The sequence below is a fragment of the Ictidomys tridecemlineatus genome, chromosome 1 (genome assembly GCF_052094955.1).
Source record: "Ictidomys tridecemlineatus isolate mIctTri1 chromosome 1, mIctTri1.hap1, whole genome shotgun sequence".
Lineage (NCBI taxonomy): Eukaryota > Metazoa > Chordata > Mammalia > Rodentia > Sciuridae > Ictidomys > Ictidomys tridecemlineatus.
In genome coordinates, this window is record NC_135477.1 from 128,233,733 (window position 1) to 128,253,793 (window position 20,061).

The window sequence follows — 20,061 nt, forward strand, 5'->3', positions numbered from 1 at the left end:
AGAGAAAACATTCAACCTTTGGGTTTTTTGTTTTGTTTTGTTGAGTACTGGGAATTAAACTCAGGGGCAGTAGACCACTGAGCCACATCCCCAGCCCTATTTTGTATTTTATTTGGAGACAGTGTCTTACTGAGTTGCTTAGCATCTTGCTGTTTCTGAGGCTGGCTTTGAACTCACTATCCTCCTGCCTTGGCCTCCCAAGCCACTGGGATTACAGGCATGTGTTACCATGCCTGACATGGCCTTTGTGGTTTTAGGGATTGGCTTACTTTGCTTAGCATGATATTCTCCAACTCCATCCATTTACCTGCCATAATTTTATTCTCTTTTTAAATATTTTTTTTAGTTGTACACAAACCTTTATTTTGTTTATTTATTTTTATATGGTGTTTAGGATCAAACCCAGGGCCTAGTGCATGCCAGGCGAGTGCTCTACCGCTGAATAATATTCCATTGTATATATATACCATGGTTTCTTTATCCATTCATTTATTGAAGGGCATCTAGGTTGCTTCCACAGTTTAGTTATTGTTGCCTTCTTCTTATCACCTGCCTGCACTGAGGAGGTATTCGATGTCTGCATTCTTTAAACTGTGGTCCAGGGATTCCTCTCTATTCTCCCTTCCTCACCCTGCATCAGAATTCACCTGAGGAGGCCTTTTTTAAATGCAGAGCTCAAGAGTCTTCTGAATCAGAGCCTGTTAGAGCCACCTCGAGTCTGCATTTGACCACAGGAGTCATTGCTGTTGTTTGCTAAGTATGTTCTATGTCTTTCCTAGGGGCACATGCACTTCCTGGTTCCCTGGGGGAACCAAGGGACTGGTCTGGGCCCATGAGTCATGAACAGAATTCACATGCATTACTTCTGGGACAGCCAATTTAATTGTTTCTCTGATGCCAAGAATGTAAAATTTGAAATATTTTCTCCTCCATCATTTTTTACATATTGATTAAGAACCCCTATCCTCCTGGGACTCACTGCTCACCCTTTATTGAATCCACGTCCTCTCTACAGTACTTTCTTCCTATTTCCAGGTACAGGTACAATCTGCTTCACGAAGAGCCCTCATCTTTATCTCACAGATATAATGCTCCTACATGATATTTCACCCTGAAAGACCACCCCTTCTATTCCCAGGCATGGCAAGGAATTTGCCAACATGCACAAGACTATGGGAGATCAACTACTTCTCTTTGGAAGAGTCATAAAATAAGTACAAAAAGACAGGCTAGAGACGAAGCCTTTTCTGTAAGATTTTTGTACTATTTAATAATAAGCCACCCCTACATGCCCCTAATCTTATGCAGTTCACTTTGTTAATTTTTCCCGCCTCTTCTTTTTTTTTTAATTCAAAGCATAACTAATATAACAATGGCTATATTCTTTGAAGAGGTGGTGGTAGGATGGGTGGAGAGAGAGGGTGGATTAGAAAGAGCCCAGAGTTTGAGCAGGAGAATTGGGTCTTTCTGGAGCCGGGAGGGACAAAGTCTATCCTTCCCTCTAAAGTCTCAAGGAACTGCTGACTACATCCTGCAGGAAGTGTTGCCTGGCCAGCAAGTCATGTGGGGTGTGCTGATTGAGACCAGAGAACCTGAACAACAGAGAAAAGAATGGGAGAGGGGCTTGTTCAGGAGCTCAGGTTTTCCATTGCAAAACAACTGAGATGGTCACAAAATAGAATTAAAGACCATTCGGTAATGGAAAGAATCATGATGAGCTAGAATTCCCTTTATATTCTTATTATAAGAAAGGCAAATGTAGCTGGGTAGCTGACTTTTCTAAATGGTGACATTAACAGTCATTAGAGGTTTATTATTAACATAGAATTAATGACAGATTTAGAATAGATAAAAAAAGATGCCTTTTTTTTTTTTGTAAATTTGCCCCTTGCCTCATTTCCTGCTTGGGGTGTGGGGGGGATCTACTTAATATTCTTTCTCTTTGCTCTTGGTAATAGTATCTCAAATCCTTTAGGAATTAACTCTTTTCCTTTGCAGTATTACTGGGAATAGTAATGGGATTCTGACTTTTCTACCTAAGGAGCAACCCAATCAGACCATCTTCTGGGACTCAGTGTCACGGAGATGACAAAGATGGGAATCCAGTGGTGTGGCCACATTCCACAGTAGCCTCTGGGCAGGGCTGGGGATTAGTTTTTTGCCCATTGGATCTTTGGGCAGCTATGGTCCTGCATCTTCTCAGCTCTCATTCTTTTCTCCTTTCATCAATTAAATAAACAATTTCATATCTTATCCATAAATTCCATTTTGCTTAAACTGGTGTTATGGATTGAATTGTGTTCTCCCTGCCTCAAAAAACATGTTGAAGTCCCAACCCTCAGTACCTTGCAATGTGACCTTATTTGAAGATAAAATCCTTACAGAGGATGTCAAAAGAAAGTCATTCAGGTAAGCCCTGATCAAATTCCACTGACACTGTCCTTGAAAGAAAAATTTGAACATGAACACTGTTATATACAGAAGGAAGATAGCCCTGTGAAGGAAGAAGACCAGAGTGATGCAGAGTGATACATCAACAACCCAAGAGATACCAAATATGGATGCTAGAAGTTAGGGAGAAATAAGGAAGAGTCCTCCCCTAAAGTTTTCAGAGGGAACATGGCCTTGGTGCAACTTCACTGCAGACTTCAAGGCCCCAGAACTGTGAGAGATAATGGATTTCTGTTATTTTAAACCATCTGTTTTGTGGACCCTTGTTATGACAACTTTCACAAGCACCATTGCTGAAAGACAGTCTGTTGCTTGCAACCCCAGGCCTTGCCTCATACAGAGGAGTGCGGATGGCTTTGGATGCCAGATATGTCCTTCATTTCTTCAAACAAGTTCTTGTTTCATTCAAGACACTTCTAGATGATAGCTTAGGTTATCCTTCAACTACCACCCCAAAGAAGCAACAGAGGAATAAATGAAGAACAGGTGCCTTTTTTGTTGTTGTGTTATTTATGACCTTTGAGGTTTGAAACCAGGTACCAAGATACTGAGAAAAGAGCAGACTTGAGAAACTGTGGCTGGACCTCCAATGTCACAAAGACCCAAAACTTCAAGAAAAAGACTAGATTAAATATCTTGCAAGAAAGTAAGTGGGTTTGGGGAAGATATCTTACTTGAGGAGATTATTTTGATTTCAAAGGATGTTCACATTTACATGGAATTTACAGAAGAGAACTTTAGAAGATATGATTATACTGGTGGTCATAACATTTTTATGAAAGCCTTTTCTTTTTAAAAAAGAAAATTTTATAGTTGTAGATGGACAGCATGCCTTTGTTTTGTGTGTTTATTTTTATGTGGTGCTGAGGACCGAACCCAGTGCCTCACATGTGCAAAGCAAGCACTCCGTCACTGAGCTACAGCCTCAGCCCATGAAAAACGTTTCTAAGTCTAGCCTGGCCAAGGTTATTGCCGATTCCTTTGGCATGATAAACATTCCATGAACAATGAGATCTCTCAGTATTCTGCTAAGTTGTTCTGTTTCAATTTGCATTATCTACATTACTAGGAGCTCTTGCTACAGAGAAATAAGAAGTGGTGATATGTTTTCTTTTCAATTCAACTTTGAAGGGCATGCTATGGATATAGCATATACATTTATACATGCAATCAGTTCTCTGGACAATGAATGCCTGCAATAAAGTTGCCTAGAGAGTTCCTTTCATAGGGAACTCAGGTGAGATACAGAACAGAAGTGTCCATTCACCCAGACAGTTTAGAAAATTATTCTTGCATGATCTGGGGTAGGTTGACAAAAAAAGGGGGGGGGATTCTTTATCTCTGTCTTTAAAAATCAGCAATGATTAAAAGGGAGACAAGAATCTTATTTAAATTTAAATTAGGTTGGCCAAATTATGATTGCTATAAAAGGATATACACAGAAAAAATATGCAATCATGTCTAGATACATTTTACTTGAATTTTTCTCTACATCTTCACCCTATTTCTCTTACAATAAATATGATTTTTAGGGCATGGAATATAAAATATTAGGCTTTTATCTGAAGCTCAAATTATACATCCACTTAAGTGTTCAAGATTTTTACCAAAGCTTTGACACCTTTGAGACAGCAATGTTAAATAAGCCACTTCATATCCTCTCAATATTTTTCCTCATATCTTTCCTATCTTTGCTCTAAAGCAAAAGATCTAGAAAAAGTTCACTTGAGAACTGGAATTAAGTATGTGAACATGAACACCACTGGATAAAATAATTTATACAAACCGAGTCTTAGTATTAGCTGACTAAGGGAGCTTCTTTAAAGTACTAATATTTACTGACAGAACAAGGTCTAGATAGAAATTGAATAATATTTTTTTATTCATTGTGTTTGCTTTTTAATTTCTATATTTGGCTTGCATTGACCTTGTTATTAACAATACAAACAAAAATGTCCCATCATGAACTTCCCCTGAAACACCCACACCACAACTGGACAGAAGTTGCTAGTCAAATTTGCAAGGTTTGGGAGATCAGCCAAAGCACACTGGCTGAGTTAATAAATCATAGCTACTACTGATTTCTTTACCAAAGGCTCTCCTGTTGTCTTATTCAATCCTCATAATTCCTTTTGAGGGAGGTACTGTAATTGCATCCATTTCACAGATGAGGAAATGGAAATAGAAGGGTCAGGAATGTTTCCAAGATCTCAGAAGTAAAAAGAGTCAATCTGGCTCTGGGCCCAGGCAGTCCATCTCAAGGACCAGAACAAAACCTCTGTCACTTCATTCCTCTGTCTCTCCCAAATCCTCAAGAGATTTAATTATTGAAAAAGTTACTCTAAAAATAACACAAACAAAAAAATCAGGACTTAAAGGATGCTCAGAATTATGAAATACCAAATTCTACACATATGAAGGGTATATACAAGCTTGGGTAAATTTGCTAGAGACTGGGAATTCACCAAGTCCTATGGCGGTATACTCTAAACTTTAGGTGTCCTGAAGTTAAGAAAATTACCTCTAATATTGACTTTATGTAACTTCCAATTTACCCTCTGGTTTAATTTAAAATTTATCTGTAATTGTTTTTCTACATGTTTGTCTTAAAGCCATCTGAAGAGAACATTTACATTCCTCTAAAGTCTTACTCTCTGCTAGTAAAAATATTCCTAGTTGCTTTCAACTAAAGTATTTTGCTTATCAGGAGATATTTGGCAATCTATGGAAACAGTTTTCTGTTATCACAACTGAGAAGTAGATACCACTGGTACCCAGTGGGTAGAGTTCAGGGATATATTACTAAATAGTCCATACTGCACAAGGAAGTTCCCCATCACAAAGAATTATCGGGTCTATAGGTCAATAGGGCTGGGACTGAGAATTGAGAATCACTGGTTTAGATGAGGTGATTTTCACATTAGTAAACATTCCATATCCTTTCTGTTCTATAACATATCATTATCTCTTAAGAGTGGGGGACACAGCCACATCATGTTTATAGCAGCACAATCCACAACAGCTAAATTGTGGAGCCAACCTAGATGCCCTTCAGTGGATGAATGAATAAAAAATGTGGCATATATACACAATGGAATTTTACTCAGCATTAAAAAAGAACAAAATCATGGCATTTGCAGGTAAATGTTTTTTTTTTGTTTTTTTTTGTTTTTTTTTTTTTTGCAGGTGTTGGAGAAGATAATGCTAAGTGAAGTTAGCCAATCCAAAAAAAAAAAAAAAAACCAAATGCCAAATGTTTTCTCTGATATAAGGAGGCTGACTCATAGTAGGGTAGGGAGGGGGAGCATGGGAGGAATAGATGAACTCTAGATAGGGAAGAGGGGTGGGAGGGAAAGAGAGGGGCAGGGGATTAGCAAGAATGGTGAAATGTGATGGACATCATTATCCAAAGTACATGTATGAAGACTTGAATTGGGTGTCATATAAACAGAGATATGAAAAATTGTTGTATATATGTGTATTAAGAATTGTAATGCAAAAAAAACCAAAATACATGTATAAAGGCATGAATCGGCATGAACATACTTTATATATAGATATGAAAAAATGTGCTCTATATGTGTAATAAGAATTGTAATGCATTCCACTGTTGTGCATTTAAAAAAAATAAAATCAATAAAAGATTTTAAAAAATTTAAAAAAAAGGAAGAACAAAAAAAAAGGAGTGGGGTGCCATAAGAGGAGCACAATACTCTGGGGAATCCTACAGAGAAGATTACAAGATCGCCTTCCACCATACACCATACCATCACAACTTTTTGGGGGGGTGGCGGTCTGGGTACTGGGGATTGAACTGAGAGGCACTTAACCATTGAGCCATATCCCCAGACTTTATTTTTTTTTTCTTTTTGAGACAGGGTCTCACTAAGTTGCTGAAGTTGTCTTCAAACTCATGATCTAGAGATAGAACAGGTCAAGTCTACATAGCTACATGTCTTTTAAATTGCATTTTTAGAGACTTGAAAACAATGGTAGAGGAGAAAGTGAAATCCAGGTGCTATAGGCAGCAGAAAGGCCTGGATAATGAAATTATATATATGATATAATTTACATATGATATATATATGATGTAATATGTACATAAAAATATAACAAATATAAGCTGCACGTGTATCTATATAGTGTATATATCTATATATGTATGTATCTCTCTCTCTCTTTCTCTCTCTCTCTCTCTCTCTCTCTCTATATATATATATATATATATATATATATATATATACACATACACACACATACTCATATGTCCACATACTATATAAACAGAGTATAAGTGAGCTGGATCATAGGGGTTTTAAGGCATTAAACATAAACAGGCTGGGCAGGTCTTGGAGCAGAGGCTCTCAAAGCTTCTTGTGTATTAGAATCATTTGAAGGGTTTGTTGAAATACACATTGCTCATAAGTCTGGAGCAAGGTTCAAGAATTTGCACTTCTGATATGCTCCCAGGTAAGGCTTCTGCTGGTGGATTGGGGACAATACTCCAAAGCCCACTATCTTAGTAGTTTTGAATGCTAGGTTAGAAGGAGTTAAAAATATTTGAACTAGAAAATGTCCATCTCAATCAACACTACTGTCTGTCAAAATTAGCTGAATTACAACAAATTCTCAAGAAAATATTGATTTGCAGGCTAGATGGACAGTGTTGTGCAGGTAAAGCAATTGTCTCATCTCAGAACATATTAATCCATAAGGTCTATTCACCTGGGACATTTTCCATTCTTCTTTAACTAAAAAACTTTTATAAAGTAGTAAAATGAATATTCAAATGACAGGTAAGTTTCCAGATGGCCAGGATTTACTAAACTGTAGCAAGGTTATTTACAAAGTAATTTCTTATGCAAAACATTTCAAAGTATTGCTTATAAAACTTCATTAAAATCCCTGTTGTACATCAGCTACCAGCTTCCCCAACTACAGCCATGTGCAAATGTGTGATCAAATTGCTTTTAAATGTCTCTGGGGACACAATTTACTTTGACAACTCTTAGAAGACAGCTGAGTATTTTAAGCTCTATACTAATCCATTCCCTGCTACTCCTGCAATTAAAGAAAATTCTACCTCCTCACTTCCTGCCCTCCCAACTACAGGAAAAGACAGAAGAAGCAAGGAGAACAACTTGGAATCCTATACTTTCAGAACTGTCAGCGATCTCAGCAGTCAACTTTGTGTCTTTGCAATTGGGAACTAACTATATCTTTACATAACTACTTATTAACTCTGTGGTCACACACTTAACCTCTCGAAGATACATTATCATCTATAAGTGGGGAGAACTATTCCTACCTTGTTGATTCACTTAGCGAGCGAATTGATCAAATTATAGTTGAAAACACAGGAAGCGCCTAGCACATAGGGCTTGCTCACTCTCCCTCCACACATATATTTGCACATACACATGCAAAAAATACATATTTATTTTATAAATATTATAAATTGTATTTTATAATTATATTCCAAAATACATTTTGGAACTAGGGTCTCCACACTAACAAATACAATTGATGTTACTTGGTTTAACATCTCTCCCAATAGTGGATTCTAAGGAAAAAGAGGTGAAATGAGTTGAAGGTGAAGTGCTATGAGCAGAGGAGTTGCTTGTGTAGGATATGAAAGGCATACATGGTTGTTAAGTCTCTAAGTTTGGAGGTTGATGTTACATAATGAGGGATCACCCAGCAGGGGTTGGCAGGTCAGATATCACCTGGGTAATGGTAGGATTCACTGGCTGGACATCAGTTCTCCCTCCAGGCAATAGCCCAGCATGTTTTATGGCAGTTCTGACTCCGGATGAAGAAACTGGCCTTTCTGCTCTTAGTATTTGCTTTTAGTATATTTTCTTTTTTTTTCATTTCCCGCTGAGGAGGTAGAAAATAGAGAAAAGCAGCAGTAGGTTTAAGAGAGAACTAAAGGCCTCTTCCTGTGGTCCCCAGGCTTGGCAAGCTGTCAGCAGGGGCACTCACCAGGAGCCAGGGACAGGAAGGGGGCTGAGAATGTATCCAAGGGCAGAGGCAGAACCTTGGGTTCTAGGATGGAAAAAACATAGGGTTGGGAGACAGGAGGAGAGTCACTTTGTTAGAGATCTGGAGGATGTGGAGATGGGGTATTTGCAGGAATCTCTATCCCCTGTGCAATCTGCAGATTTAATGTTGACCGTGTCCTCTCTGTTAAATATTCTTCTGGACATTCATGATTAGAGAACTTGCAAGAGGAGTATCAGCTGCTACAAAAGGTGTCTTCTTGAACTACTAAAGGAAAAGGGATAATCTGCCACAAATATCTGAAAACACCTTGGCAGGGGTTTACCTGGGTTAATGAGGTATATTTTGTAGCCTATGAACTGATTAATCTGCCAGCAAATACGGACTGATTATCCCAATAATTCTCCCAGACTGAGTTCAGTGGTATCATGCCCTGGAAAACCCTTTCTGGCCCTGAAAGCAGTAACTGGTTCCCAATCTCTGCCCTGTTTAAGTGGAGGACCTTGTCTGTGACACTGCATTTCTTTAATTGTATTGCAATTGCTCATTTTATTCTCTGTTGCTACAACTACTACTACTCCTGCACACATACCACCAACTTATTGAGGGCACACTATGAGGCAGGAAATGTCTTCTACCACATAGTGTGCCCTACAATTTCACAGATTAGGAAATTCCTGCAATGACTCTGCAACGCAGTTCTCAACACGCTCATTTCAAACATGTGGAAACAGAGGATCAGAGAGTTTAATACATTTGTTCAAGTTCATACAACCAGGATATGGTAGAAATGGGCCTTAAAACACAAAGTCCCTGTACTTCCAAAGTCCCTGTACTTCTAATACTGAGAAGTGGGACAAGGCCAGAGGATAACAATTCCATCTAGGAAGAGGAGAGATGTTATGCAATGCTTAAGGATTTTTTTTTTCTGAAGACACAGGAAAAAGGCGTATTTAAGAATAAACCTGGTAGATCAGATAATATTCAGAAATAATAATGAAAAAGCTTTTTGCGGTAATTCAGAAATAAGGAAAAGGAATAAAAAGAAGGAAGATGTATCTAAAAGTTATTTATGGAAATATAGCAGCTATTTGGCATCGGTGTGATCATGGTAGACAAGTAAAAGATGACCTAAAAGAATTGCATTTAAATGACAAAACGATGACTAATAGATGCAGTTTGATGCACAAAGTGGAAGAGGATATTAATTTACAGTGGAAATTTTCACGTTGAGCATTGGATTTGAGAGAACAGGAAGATGCTTAAGGCAAGATGTTTAACAGGCAGGTAGAGATAAGACCTTGGAGACCAATGTAAGACAAAATTGAAGGAGAGAACAAGAGCAAAGTACAGTTGAAAAATAAGATAGGTGAGATCTCTAAAGGAAAGAGAGGAGATTCCCAGGGCTGGAAGACTTAACACTCAGCTGTGAGGCAAGAGCCATCATAGCAGTCTCTAAGAATCTGCATTTGGAAAGGAAAGCAATAATGTAGCAATATTTGTGCTAATGTTAGTTGAAGGGCTACTAGATGCTATGCATTCGTCTATTTGCTCTTCATACCCTCATTTATTTATTCCTCACAAAGGTGTGTGTTGGTGGGATACTACAAATGAATACAATTTTACAGATTAAGTGGAACCCTGAAAATTTAGGTACATTCCCAAGATTATACCTCTGGTCAAACTAGGATGGAATCTAGGCAGTCTAGCACCCCAAGCTTTCTTCTCAACCACTTTCCTTATTAAAAATATAGAAAAACTAGCATTAAAGTCATATCAAACAAGTACAAGACATACCTCGGAGCCTTCTACACACTCAGACAAGCATTCTGGGAACATCCACTGTGTGCCTGTAATAGAACACAGCAGTGGATGAGATGGACCAACTCCCAAGGAGCTCATACTCTGAGGTGAGACAGGCAAAGAAACCAATAACAAAATTGAGATGCTCTGCTTATATTCAATGCTCCGAGGTGCTCAGTGGGAGAAAAGACAGGTCCTTGAGAGTGAAGCCGTTCAGTCATTGCAGAAGGTGACACATCTTATCTGAGTAACTGATTTAGGGTGATGTTCACCGGGAAAAGAAAAGGGACTCAAGGCACAGAGTTATGAAGAGACACAACTTAGGGGAAGATAATAGCTCATTCATGGGTGGGAGGTGAGGTAGGAAAAGCAAATTGAGGACATATTGGGAAAAACACTGAAACCCAAGCTAAGAATTTAGCCTTTAGTTCATAAGGTATCACTGAAAAACCTTCTGGATCTTTTCACATGCTGCTTCCTCTAACAAACCCTCTCTTGCCCCTTCCCTTACAGGTAGCTACATCATCCACAGATCTCAGCTTCAGTATCACATCCTCAGAAGCCTTCCCTGCTGTGGAGACAGCATGCTCCAGCTTTTTTGACTTATTCTATTTCAATGATCAGTAATTTTACTGTAATTACCTATTTCCTATTTCTGCATTCTTCACTAGACTAAAAGCTCTGCAGCTCAGAGCTTTTTTTTTTGCTCATTCACCACTATATTTGCAGTGCCCAGAAGTGCTCCTAGCAATTAGTAAGCATTCCATAAATATTTGATGAAATGAATATAAAAATACCAGTTCAGATCCTCTGGCCCGAAATTCAATCCAACAAATACTACTATTACATACAAAGCATGAACCTGCCTGCAAAGAATGTGTGAGAAAAAGAAAACTTTAATATGCTTTCCTTGCAGAAATATACTCAATGCTATTGGGAAAACAAATGTCATTGTGTGATATGAGTTCACCATGACTGACACTTTTCATTTATACATTACAAAATTGAGCTATACTCCAGGGAGAACATTAAGAAATGTAGACACACTTACATCTAGCACAGGATAAAATATGCAACTGTCAGAATCAGACATTTTATAAGTAAAGCTGTTTTTAAAGAAAATCTGTGACTGAAGAACCTGGTGGAGGATTTTGCAGATAAAGCACATCAAGTTTCTGGACTGCCCAGAGAGTGATGATTCAGTTGAACAAATCACAAAGAAAATTTTGCAGTGCTTACACAGAACAGCATCCTCAATGAAGAAAAGTATTTTTTTAAAGGCAATTTCATTTGATTCTAAATATAGAACAAAGTGCAGCATGTTCAAAGAGAGGGAATCAGAATGGTTAAGTCTGAAAAACATAGCACATGAGGCCAGTGGAAAGATCGAGGGCTATTTGGTCTAATGTAGAGCAAACCTGGGGATGGCACATCTCTGTCTTGTTGTGGAGACTCCAGAAAAATATCTCTTGAACTTCACTCACCTAACAGAAGCTGGCATCTGCTCTTCCTGTCTGCCAAACAGCCCTCTTTCTGGTGGGAACTGTTAATCTTCCAAGTCATGTGCTTCTGTACAGCTGAAAGTCATGGTGCCTCACCTCTGCCCAGTAATCAGAATGTGTCATCCCAACACCATGGTGACTGGCTAAAAATGGCAGGTGTGACTCAAGCAAAGCCAACCAAAGTTCTTCCCTAAGAAACAGCATTTAGTTTTCTTGTCCTACACATTTATGTGTCGAGAGTGGATTTGGATATGTTCCCTATGCTATTTGCTTTCCGAATGGAAGAATCCAGCTTGAAAATGAATCCAACAGAAATCAGAGCTGAGAAACAGAATGAGGACAAAGAGGACAGATAAAAAGAGAGAAGATATAGATATAAGGAAGCAGAGAGGAAGACAGAGAAGGCAAGATGGAGACACAGAGTAGGAGGAGACAGAGTGAAATCTGTTGACATTGCTTCCTTCTTTGTAGACAGCCATGTCTGCCAGATTTTTCAGTTGAGTGAACCAAACAATTTAGTTCTGGTCACTTGTTGCTGAAAGAGGCCTTACTGATAGGCCATCCGATAAGCACGTTGGTAAGGACACTCTCTTCACACAGTTCATTGGCATATATCCAAGAGAAAGTCCTTTTTAAAATCTTACTTAAAACACAAACTTGAAATATACTCACATAACAAGTCCACTTACTGCACATGAAGTGCTACAATTTACAGTGGTCACCTCAGGGCATGCAGCTGTGAAGGTGAGGGGGGAGAACTGGGGACATTTTATGTTGTTCTTGTAAACCTAAGATATCTTTACCCATGTTATGCTCAGGTGTCATTTTGAGTTAAGATTTTTTAAAAAAAAAAATTGTGACTATTAGAAAAGAGATGAAATAGATCAAATGTGAGTTGTGGGATGGGTGAACAAAAATGAATGTGAAGGAAATCTGTCCAGAGGAGATAATGAGGGCTCCCTCAGAGGGAGTATTTTGGGGGTATTTTGTGAGAAAACATTAGCCAGGAAGATCCTGTGCTCTTTGCCTTGCTCTGACTTCACAGGGGACTCCCAACACTGAAGTCAGAATGTTCTCAAAGAATTGAGGAATGTGACACCCCAGGAACACTTGTAGCTGAAGTCCAGTCTGGGTGCACTTTTATGTGAGAAGGTTAAGGTCAACCAAAGGGAAAATTGAAGTTTAAAGGTGTATTTCAAAAATTAGTAAAAATAATGAGTCAGCCCTAATGCCATTGACCATCCAATGTAGCCAACACCATGCCCTCCTCTCACCCCCCTCATAACTTTATCTTTTAATGCCCTGGTGGAAATTCATTCCCCTTCCTCTCCCCAGCCCCTCAATCTCTCTTTCTCTCCCCTCACCTCACTCCCTTCCCCCACCACTACTCCTAAATGTTCATCTATATATTTATTTTATAAAAGTGGAATTATGTTTAAACATTTAGGTCTGAAAGTTGCTTTTTCTCACGTGACACACCTATTATCTCTTTCCATACACACTATTTCTCATGATTTTTAATGTCTTCACTATATTCCACTTTTATTTTTTATTTTTTTAAATAAGCTCCTGTTTTTTAAAAAAATGTTTTATTTATTTTTTAGTTGTAATTGGATACAATATCTTTAATTTATTTATTTACTTTATATGGTGCTGAGGATCAAACCCAGGGTCTTGCTCGTGCCAGGCAAGCACTCTACTGCTGAGCCACAACCCCAGCCCCAGTATTCCACTTTTAAAACAATGTTCTAGTACAGCTACTTGGCTGTTTTTCATTAACCACAGAACTTCAGATTTCAAAATGTCAACTACACTATAAAGTTTTTAATGTCATTTTTGACCTCTCATGATCCATACTGTTGAAGCATTTATTTTAGTTTTGGTTTGAAAATAATTTTTAAGAAGGTGATAAGCTTTCATTAACAGGATTCAATTCTCTGGTGCCAAGGAAGAACAATGGACTGAGAACAGTAGTTGGAGAAAGGCATTGTGTCATATTGAAAGAGTTCTGCATTCTGCTTTGATCCAGGAGACTCATTCGGAGGGAATTAGGAACCCAAAGTGAGTGTTCTTTCCAAAGGTACTAGCCTGCATCAGTCACCCTAGAAGACAGGACGTCTTGCCAAGAATCTCATGGCTAGCGAGGACATCGCACCTCAATGAGACACTTGCTTTGTGTGCTTTGCCACAGCCAGGCCCTGCCCAGTTGCCAGACAAGGAGGCACACAGCAAGAACTGGATGATAAAACCATATTCTTCCAAGTTAAAACACTGCCTTGCAATATTTAGGATAAACCCTCCAGCCCGATGAGAGTATCACTCTTGGGACAGGGAGCACTGGAAACAAATGACAAGTTTCCCAGGCTCCCAAAGAAAAGCAAAACAAAACAGAGCTATCTGACCCCATCTCACTTATGGTACTAGAGTGTTCAATGTCCACTATGAGAGAAAGAAATGGAATTTTTGGCAGCAGTCCTCACAAAGAGAATGTGCCAATCACTTTGTTCAATTGCATTTGTCAAATATCTAAGTAAACGTTTACACAATTACTGTCTATTTGCCGATATCTCCATTCAAATGCAAATTCTGTGAGGGGAGGCATCATCTTAATATCCTACTGGAGTGAACACTCTGCTCCAGGTGGTCCCATACTTCCCCCATTTCTTCCTCCATGGCTTATTGTCTTACCCTTGATTTTGCCCAATCCTCAAGGTGACCACTAGCCATCCTGTACCCCCAGCCTTGTCTTTCTATGTTCCTCTAATACTTTCAGTCTCACTGTTCATTTCAGCATCAGTCATACATGCAGGTTTCAAGATATCCATGTATTTTTTTTATTTCTCACGTTTACTTCCTGTATTATAAACTTTCATGTGGTATATGCCAAAGACTTTTAAAAAGTCTTTCACTGTCTAAAGTTGAACTGTTGTAAAATTAAATAAACACAGTGTCAAACTATGACAGATGAGGGATCTGGCAGTTTGATTTTACCATTGTTCTTTTTCTCTAGCCATACAGTGTAGTTTCATTATGCAAGCATGTAACTTAGGCACCTTCAACTATATGTTCTTAGCAGAAGAAAAGAGTGAGCAATTTAAACAGAGCAGGCCAGTATGCTTCCCATTCCAATCAATGAGCAGATGTCCTGAGACCAGATGAATCTGCTGTTCTCTGTACTGATTTCAGTCCCTAGCAACACCCCCTCTCCCAGTATAATTCTCTGGGAAGGTTATGATTTTACTGTTTTAAGGTAAATATTTTAGGTATTCCACAATCCATAATTTTGGCCAACAACTTTTCCTAGGCTTCAAATAAAGAAACAGTGATCTATCCCAAGATGGGGAATGCATGGAATCTGCACCCCACACTTTTTTTTGGAAACTAAATCCTTAGCTATGACTAGAAACATATGTTCCTGGAATCATCTGACTTTTAAATTGCATTCTGCCTTTATTATTCAATAAAAATAAGTAGGAATTGGAAAATGAAAAGTGCTGATACAAATGATAAATACACAAAATCTCCAACAAATAAGGCAGAGATGCAAATCATTACACCTCCTGAAGTCAAATATGAAGAAAAAGAACAAAATTATGCAATAGAAATGAAATTCTAGACCTGGACACCCAAAACAGGTAATTATTGGAAATTTTATTATTATCTTTAGTTTTCTGGTAATGAAACTCCAAAACCACATGCACATGCCTAGATATTACTACATAGATGTAGTTTAGGGAATGATCAAGTTCAAATATAAGGCACTATCATTTGGAACTGGTTCAGCTGCCCATCAGGCAGATGTATTAATTATTTTTTTCTTTTTTCATTTTATTTTGATTATGCATTACATAATACACTGCATGCTAATAATATACTGCATAACCTCCCAACAGGGGTAGATAACTCTGAGTTATTTTTTTCATCTATCAGGAAAATGCTTCCTTGAATCAATGTCCTCCAAACCATTTGGCATGCAATAATAATTACTCCATCAAACTCCACTGATAGGGACAATGGGAAATCTTTTTTTTTTCCCTTGAACTTACAGTTGTGTGCAGTGGCCACTCTGGGGAGGATAAGCAAGCACATGTTCATGATGCTGAGTCCAGGAAAAATGCCCAACCACATCTTGACATACATACCTAAGGCAAAACCCTACCCCTGACTCCTTAAAGGTGATCTTGATTAAGATGCCTTAATTCTTGTCAATTGGTTCCCTTAGAATTTTGTTCATGCCATAAGTACAGAATTTAGAGCTATACGGTAAACATGACTGCTAGTGTCTTTTGCTACCTAGATATCTGGTAAGTTCCCTGCAGCAGGTTCTAGGTCTTTCTAATATCTAGATCTGCAGAACCTTAGAAACCGCCTGTCTAAAATGGAGTCCTCTGTAAATTGAATGAATAATTGAATAACCAAATTTGCCTTTCTGAGATTTATTTCTTGCAATAAGTTAGAGAAGAAGAAAAGACATTGTCCAGTATACACAAGGTCACTTCTGACATCCCCAAGATCCACGAGACACCCTGCTCTCCCCTTACCTATCCAGGGAAATGCAGCACAGGTGAAAGATTGATGCCGTTGTGAGTAGGACATCAAGGGATGTCCGCACAAGACAAAACATCTCTCCATAAATCCAGATGTCTTGAACCAGTTCAATGGCACCGAAGGGCATCACCAGCACCGAAACCAGCAGATCCGCAAAGGCAAGAGATACGATGAAATAATTGGTTTTTATTTTCCTGTGAGTGAAAAAATATAAGGAAGACGAGAGAGAGGGGAGAGAGAGAGAGAGAGAGAGAGAGAGAGAGAGAGAGAGAGAGAGAGAGAGAGAGAGAGAGAGAGAGAGAGAGAAGGGAGGGAGGAAAAGGAAAGAAGTCACACATTTAACATATTCTGAGATTCTGTGTGCTCATCTGCTCTTCTGTAACACCCTGAGAAGTTCCTGAGTGGTCCAGCCTCTCTGACTTCTTCAGACCCATCTCAGGTCCAAAGCCCTCTTTTTCCTTCTTCCTTCTGGTCACTCTTTGCATCCTCCCTTCCAAGGGTCTTCGCATGGGTTCCCTCTCTCCAATTACTGGCCCAGTTACATCTCCTCCTCACTTTAGCCCCGAGCAGGGCATTCTCAGGGACCCTCGCAGCAAGGTGTTCCCCTTACAAACAGCAACTTCGACCATTTTCCACCCGGAGACTGACTCTTGTGTGTCTCACATGTGTACCACCAGTCAGGATTGTGTTTTTACACCTCATTCACATCATTATTGATCAGCGCTGGCCTTGCTCAGAAAGGAACTGTGTCGTGTGTCCCCTCTGGTGACTCAGTGGCTCTGACTTCAAATCGCACACAAGAACTACACACTGCATTTCAATACATCTTGGTGCTCCTGGTTACATCCCAGATCCATTAGTTCATAAACCTTGGTTGCTTATTATCTCCTTCCCCACAAATATTTTCAGATAAAAATCCCAGTTCAATGTGGATCTTAAGAATATTTTTATAAGTATGACCAAAATATTTCATGGGACATAATTACACCACATAGTAACATTTTTTTTTTTTAAAAAAGCATTTTAGGTGATTCTAATTGTAGGCAGGGGTGGGAATAATGAAGTAAAAACATAAGAAGATCCATGTTTAAATCTATAACCATCATTAGTCAACTGCCTCTTCCCAGAACCATTGGTAAAGTCAGGGGCTTAGATTCAATGTGCTCTCCACAATTGAGTATACAGTGATCACAACTACTAAAAGCCATGACAGGGAAACAGATGGTATACCACAGTGCTTATACTGGAGATGTTAGAGTTGTAGGATTGTGTGTCAACCCTCTTCCCTTCTCTGTTTTTTAAAAACTATTCACGTAAACTTTTTCCTTCATAATTACAATGAAAATGTTGAGACCCAGCTCTCCAGGGAGATTCCAGAACTCCACTCCTGTTTCCCCAGGAGGTCTCCTGGAGTGGCTTACCGGAGATGCCTGTCCCTGCACACAGCCACCATCACTAGCAGGTTGCCCAGAATGGCCATCAGGATGACTGCCGAGAGAAACGTGAGCAGCAAGACCTTCTCCAATGAACCAAAGCCCTCCTTGGAACTGGAAGACACAAAAACACAAAGAATTTCTGGGGACTGAGACATGAGAAAGAAAACTTGTCTTTTCCTCATTGACCTTCAGGAAGCAGCTGCAGCAGACATTTATCATGTACTGAATACATGCCAGGGTCTGAACCCATCAGTGGACAGGCCATCCTGGCTAACTTCTATATAATGAGGAGATGAGACCAAAGAGGTGAACACACTAGCCAATGGTTGCACAGCTATTCTCCATCAGATAATAATTCATGATTTCCCTTCAGAGACTACATCTCAGCAGGTATTCAGAAATGTATTTGGAAGATTACCGTTTCGCATGTCTAATCCAACTATATTATAAGCTGCACAAGTCAAGGACCTCAGCTGTTGTATTCACTGGTGTATGGTTAATGTGTCATTCACTTTTGTCAGATGAAGGAAGGATGGCGCTGCATGAATGAATGACAGTACCTGGAACCAGGGTCTGCAGGCATACAAGAATCACTCTGTTTTCAGTACCCGAGTCCAGCCCACACAGAAGCCACTGTTCACAGGTGGGCTGCCCCAAGGAGAGGAGATCAGATTTTTTGAGGTGCAGAGGACAGACAGTAGCCAACCAATGAGCTGAGGGGCTTCTGCAGCTGCCCTCAACTCCACTTCTCTTGGTACCTAGCAGATGTCACTTTTTTACAGTTCAAATTTATTTTCTCGTCAATTTCAGCATCTGATTTAATCTACAAATTCTTCCTTCCTGGTCTAAGTCAAAAATTTGCTTTATTAACTTGAAGTGAGTGACCTCTGTTAATGAAAGTATAATATCTGCAGGTTATTCCAACGTTACAAGAAAATGTTTTATTTTAATTGTGTTAATAAAATATTTGTTTTAATGAAGCTCCAAAGGATCTTTAAACTCCTGAACCGAAACCCCACATTTGGGAAATGTGGGGGAAATTGGGGATCTGAGCTGTCAGAACACATTAGAGGCTGCTCATCCTGGAAGCCCACCACTGAGAACACAAGGTCCAGAAATGAAGGATTATCTGTTCTTACTGAACTCCTTTGACTGATAAATCAAGGTAGGCACCAACCCTCAATGGCAGCAGTCTGTCAAGCCTGGCTTTGTTCCAACTTCTTCCTTTAGGCAGGCACAGGAGACAAAGTGCCAAATGGGATGAGAAACCAGCCTTACTGTGGTTGGAGAATGAGAAAGTTCCTCCACTATATTGAGAAGGGTTTCTACAGATTGATTGATTTAAATATCCAGGGCTGGGATACAGATGAAAAGAAAAAGGTATGTTCTCCTAAATCACCCTTCCACATTTAAGTGCCAACTATCAACAGTACAAATATTGGACAGGGAAGATTTAATAAAATGTGGAAAAAGACATCAAAAGGGTAATGTGGCCATGGAAAACTTATTTGATTTTAGGCCATATCAAGTAAGGTGAAGTATCCAACAAAGGAGGTGATGGTGGTTCTTTTCCTTGTACTGCTTACAGGCTCTGACTCAGAGTCCCTCTAACCACCGCCCCCCCCCCCAATTAGGACCCTGTATTTGATGTATTTCTTTTCTCAAGTGCTTCTTAATTGACTGAATACTCCTTGTCATTCAGATCTCCTATCAAATTCAACTCACATTTAATGTGCTACTGCCAACAAACATTTTTCATTTCTTTATACCATTTGTTGTTATTGAAATGACTTTTTATTGATTATTTCTGTTTATCACCCTCACATATTGACTTTAGTTATTTTTATTAACTAAAGGTGCTGGGGATTGAACCCAGGGATCTTGTGTGTGCTAGGGAAGGGCTCTACCACTGAGGTACACCCCAACCCAGACTCTGGTTATCTTTTTCACTCTTCCAGTGCCTGGCACAATATCTAGTCTATGGTGTGAGTAGCCTGTAGGTATATGTAGTACACAATAAATATTCTATTGTTTGCTGATTGAGTGAAAGACAGACTATGCTCATAATGGTGAGGTTAGTTTTTTCAACACTTTTGAAAATGGGTTGAAAGTATATGGGAGATTTTACCTAGTAAAGAGGAAGTCACAGGGATAAGACAAAGCTGTTTTTTTTTTTTAAACTACCTGAAGGACTGTCATTTGAAAAAAAAAATTTAGGTTTACAGACTCACTCATTCAACATTATTTTTGAGCACCTGCTCCATGGCGGGCATCATATGACCCAGGGAAACAGCAAGAAGCAACTCAGAAGGCAGATG

At 39.1% G+C, this 20,061-nt stretch overlaps 1 protein-coding gene across 5 annotated transcripts in view; it reads right to left on the reverse strand.

The window, feature by feature from the left end:
• Htr4 (5-hydroxytryptamine receptor 4) overlaps window positions 1-20,061 on the reverse strand; it is a 179,959-nt gene that overhangs the window by 73,335 nt on the left and 86,563 nt on the right. For all 5 annotated transcript variants that reach the window (XM_078047446.1, XM_078047454.1, XM_078047437.1 and 2 more), the window contains exons 3-4: window positions 17,729-17,854; window positions 16,301-16,501 (exon numbers count right to left, since the gene is read on the reverse strand). In XM_078047446.1, coding sequence (XP_077903572.1) covers window positions 16,301-16,501; window positions 17,729-17,854 — 327 coding nt within the window. The remainder of the gene's footprint in view (window positions 1-16,300; window positions 16,502-17,728; window positions 17,855-20,061) is intronic.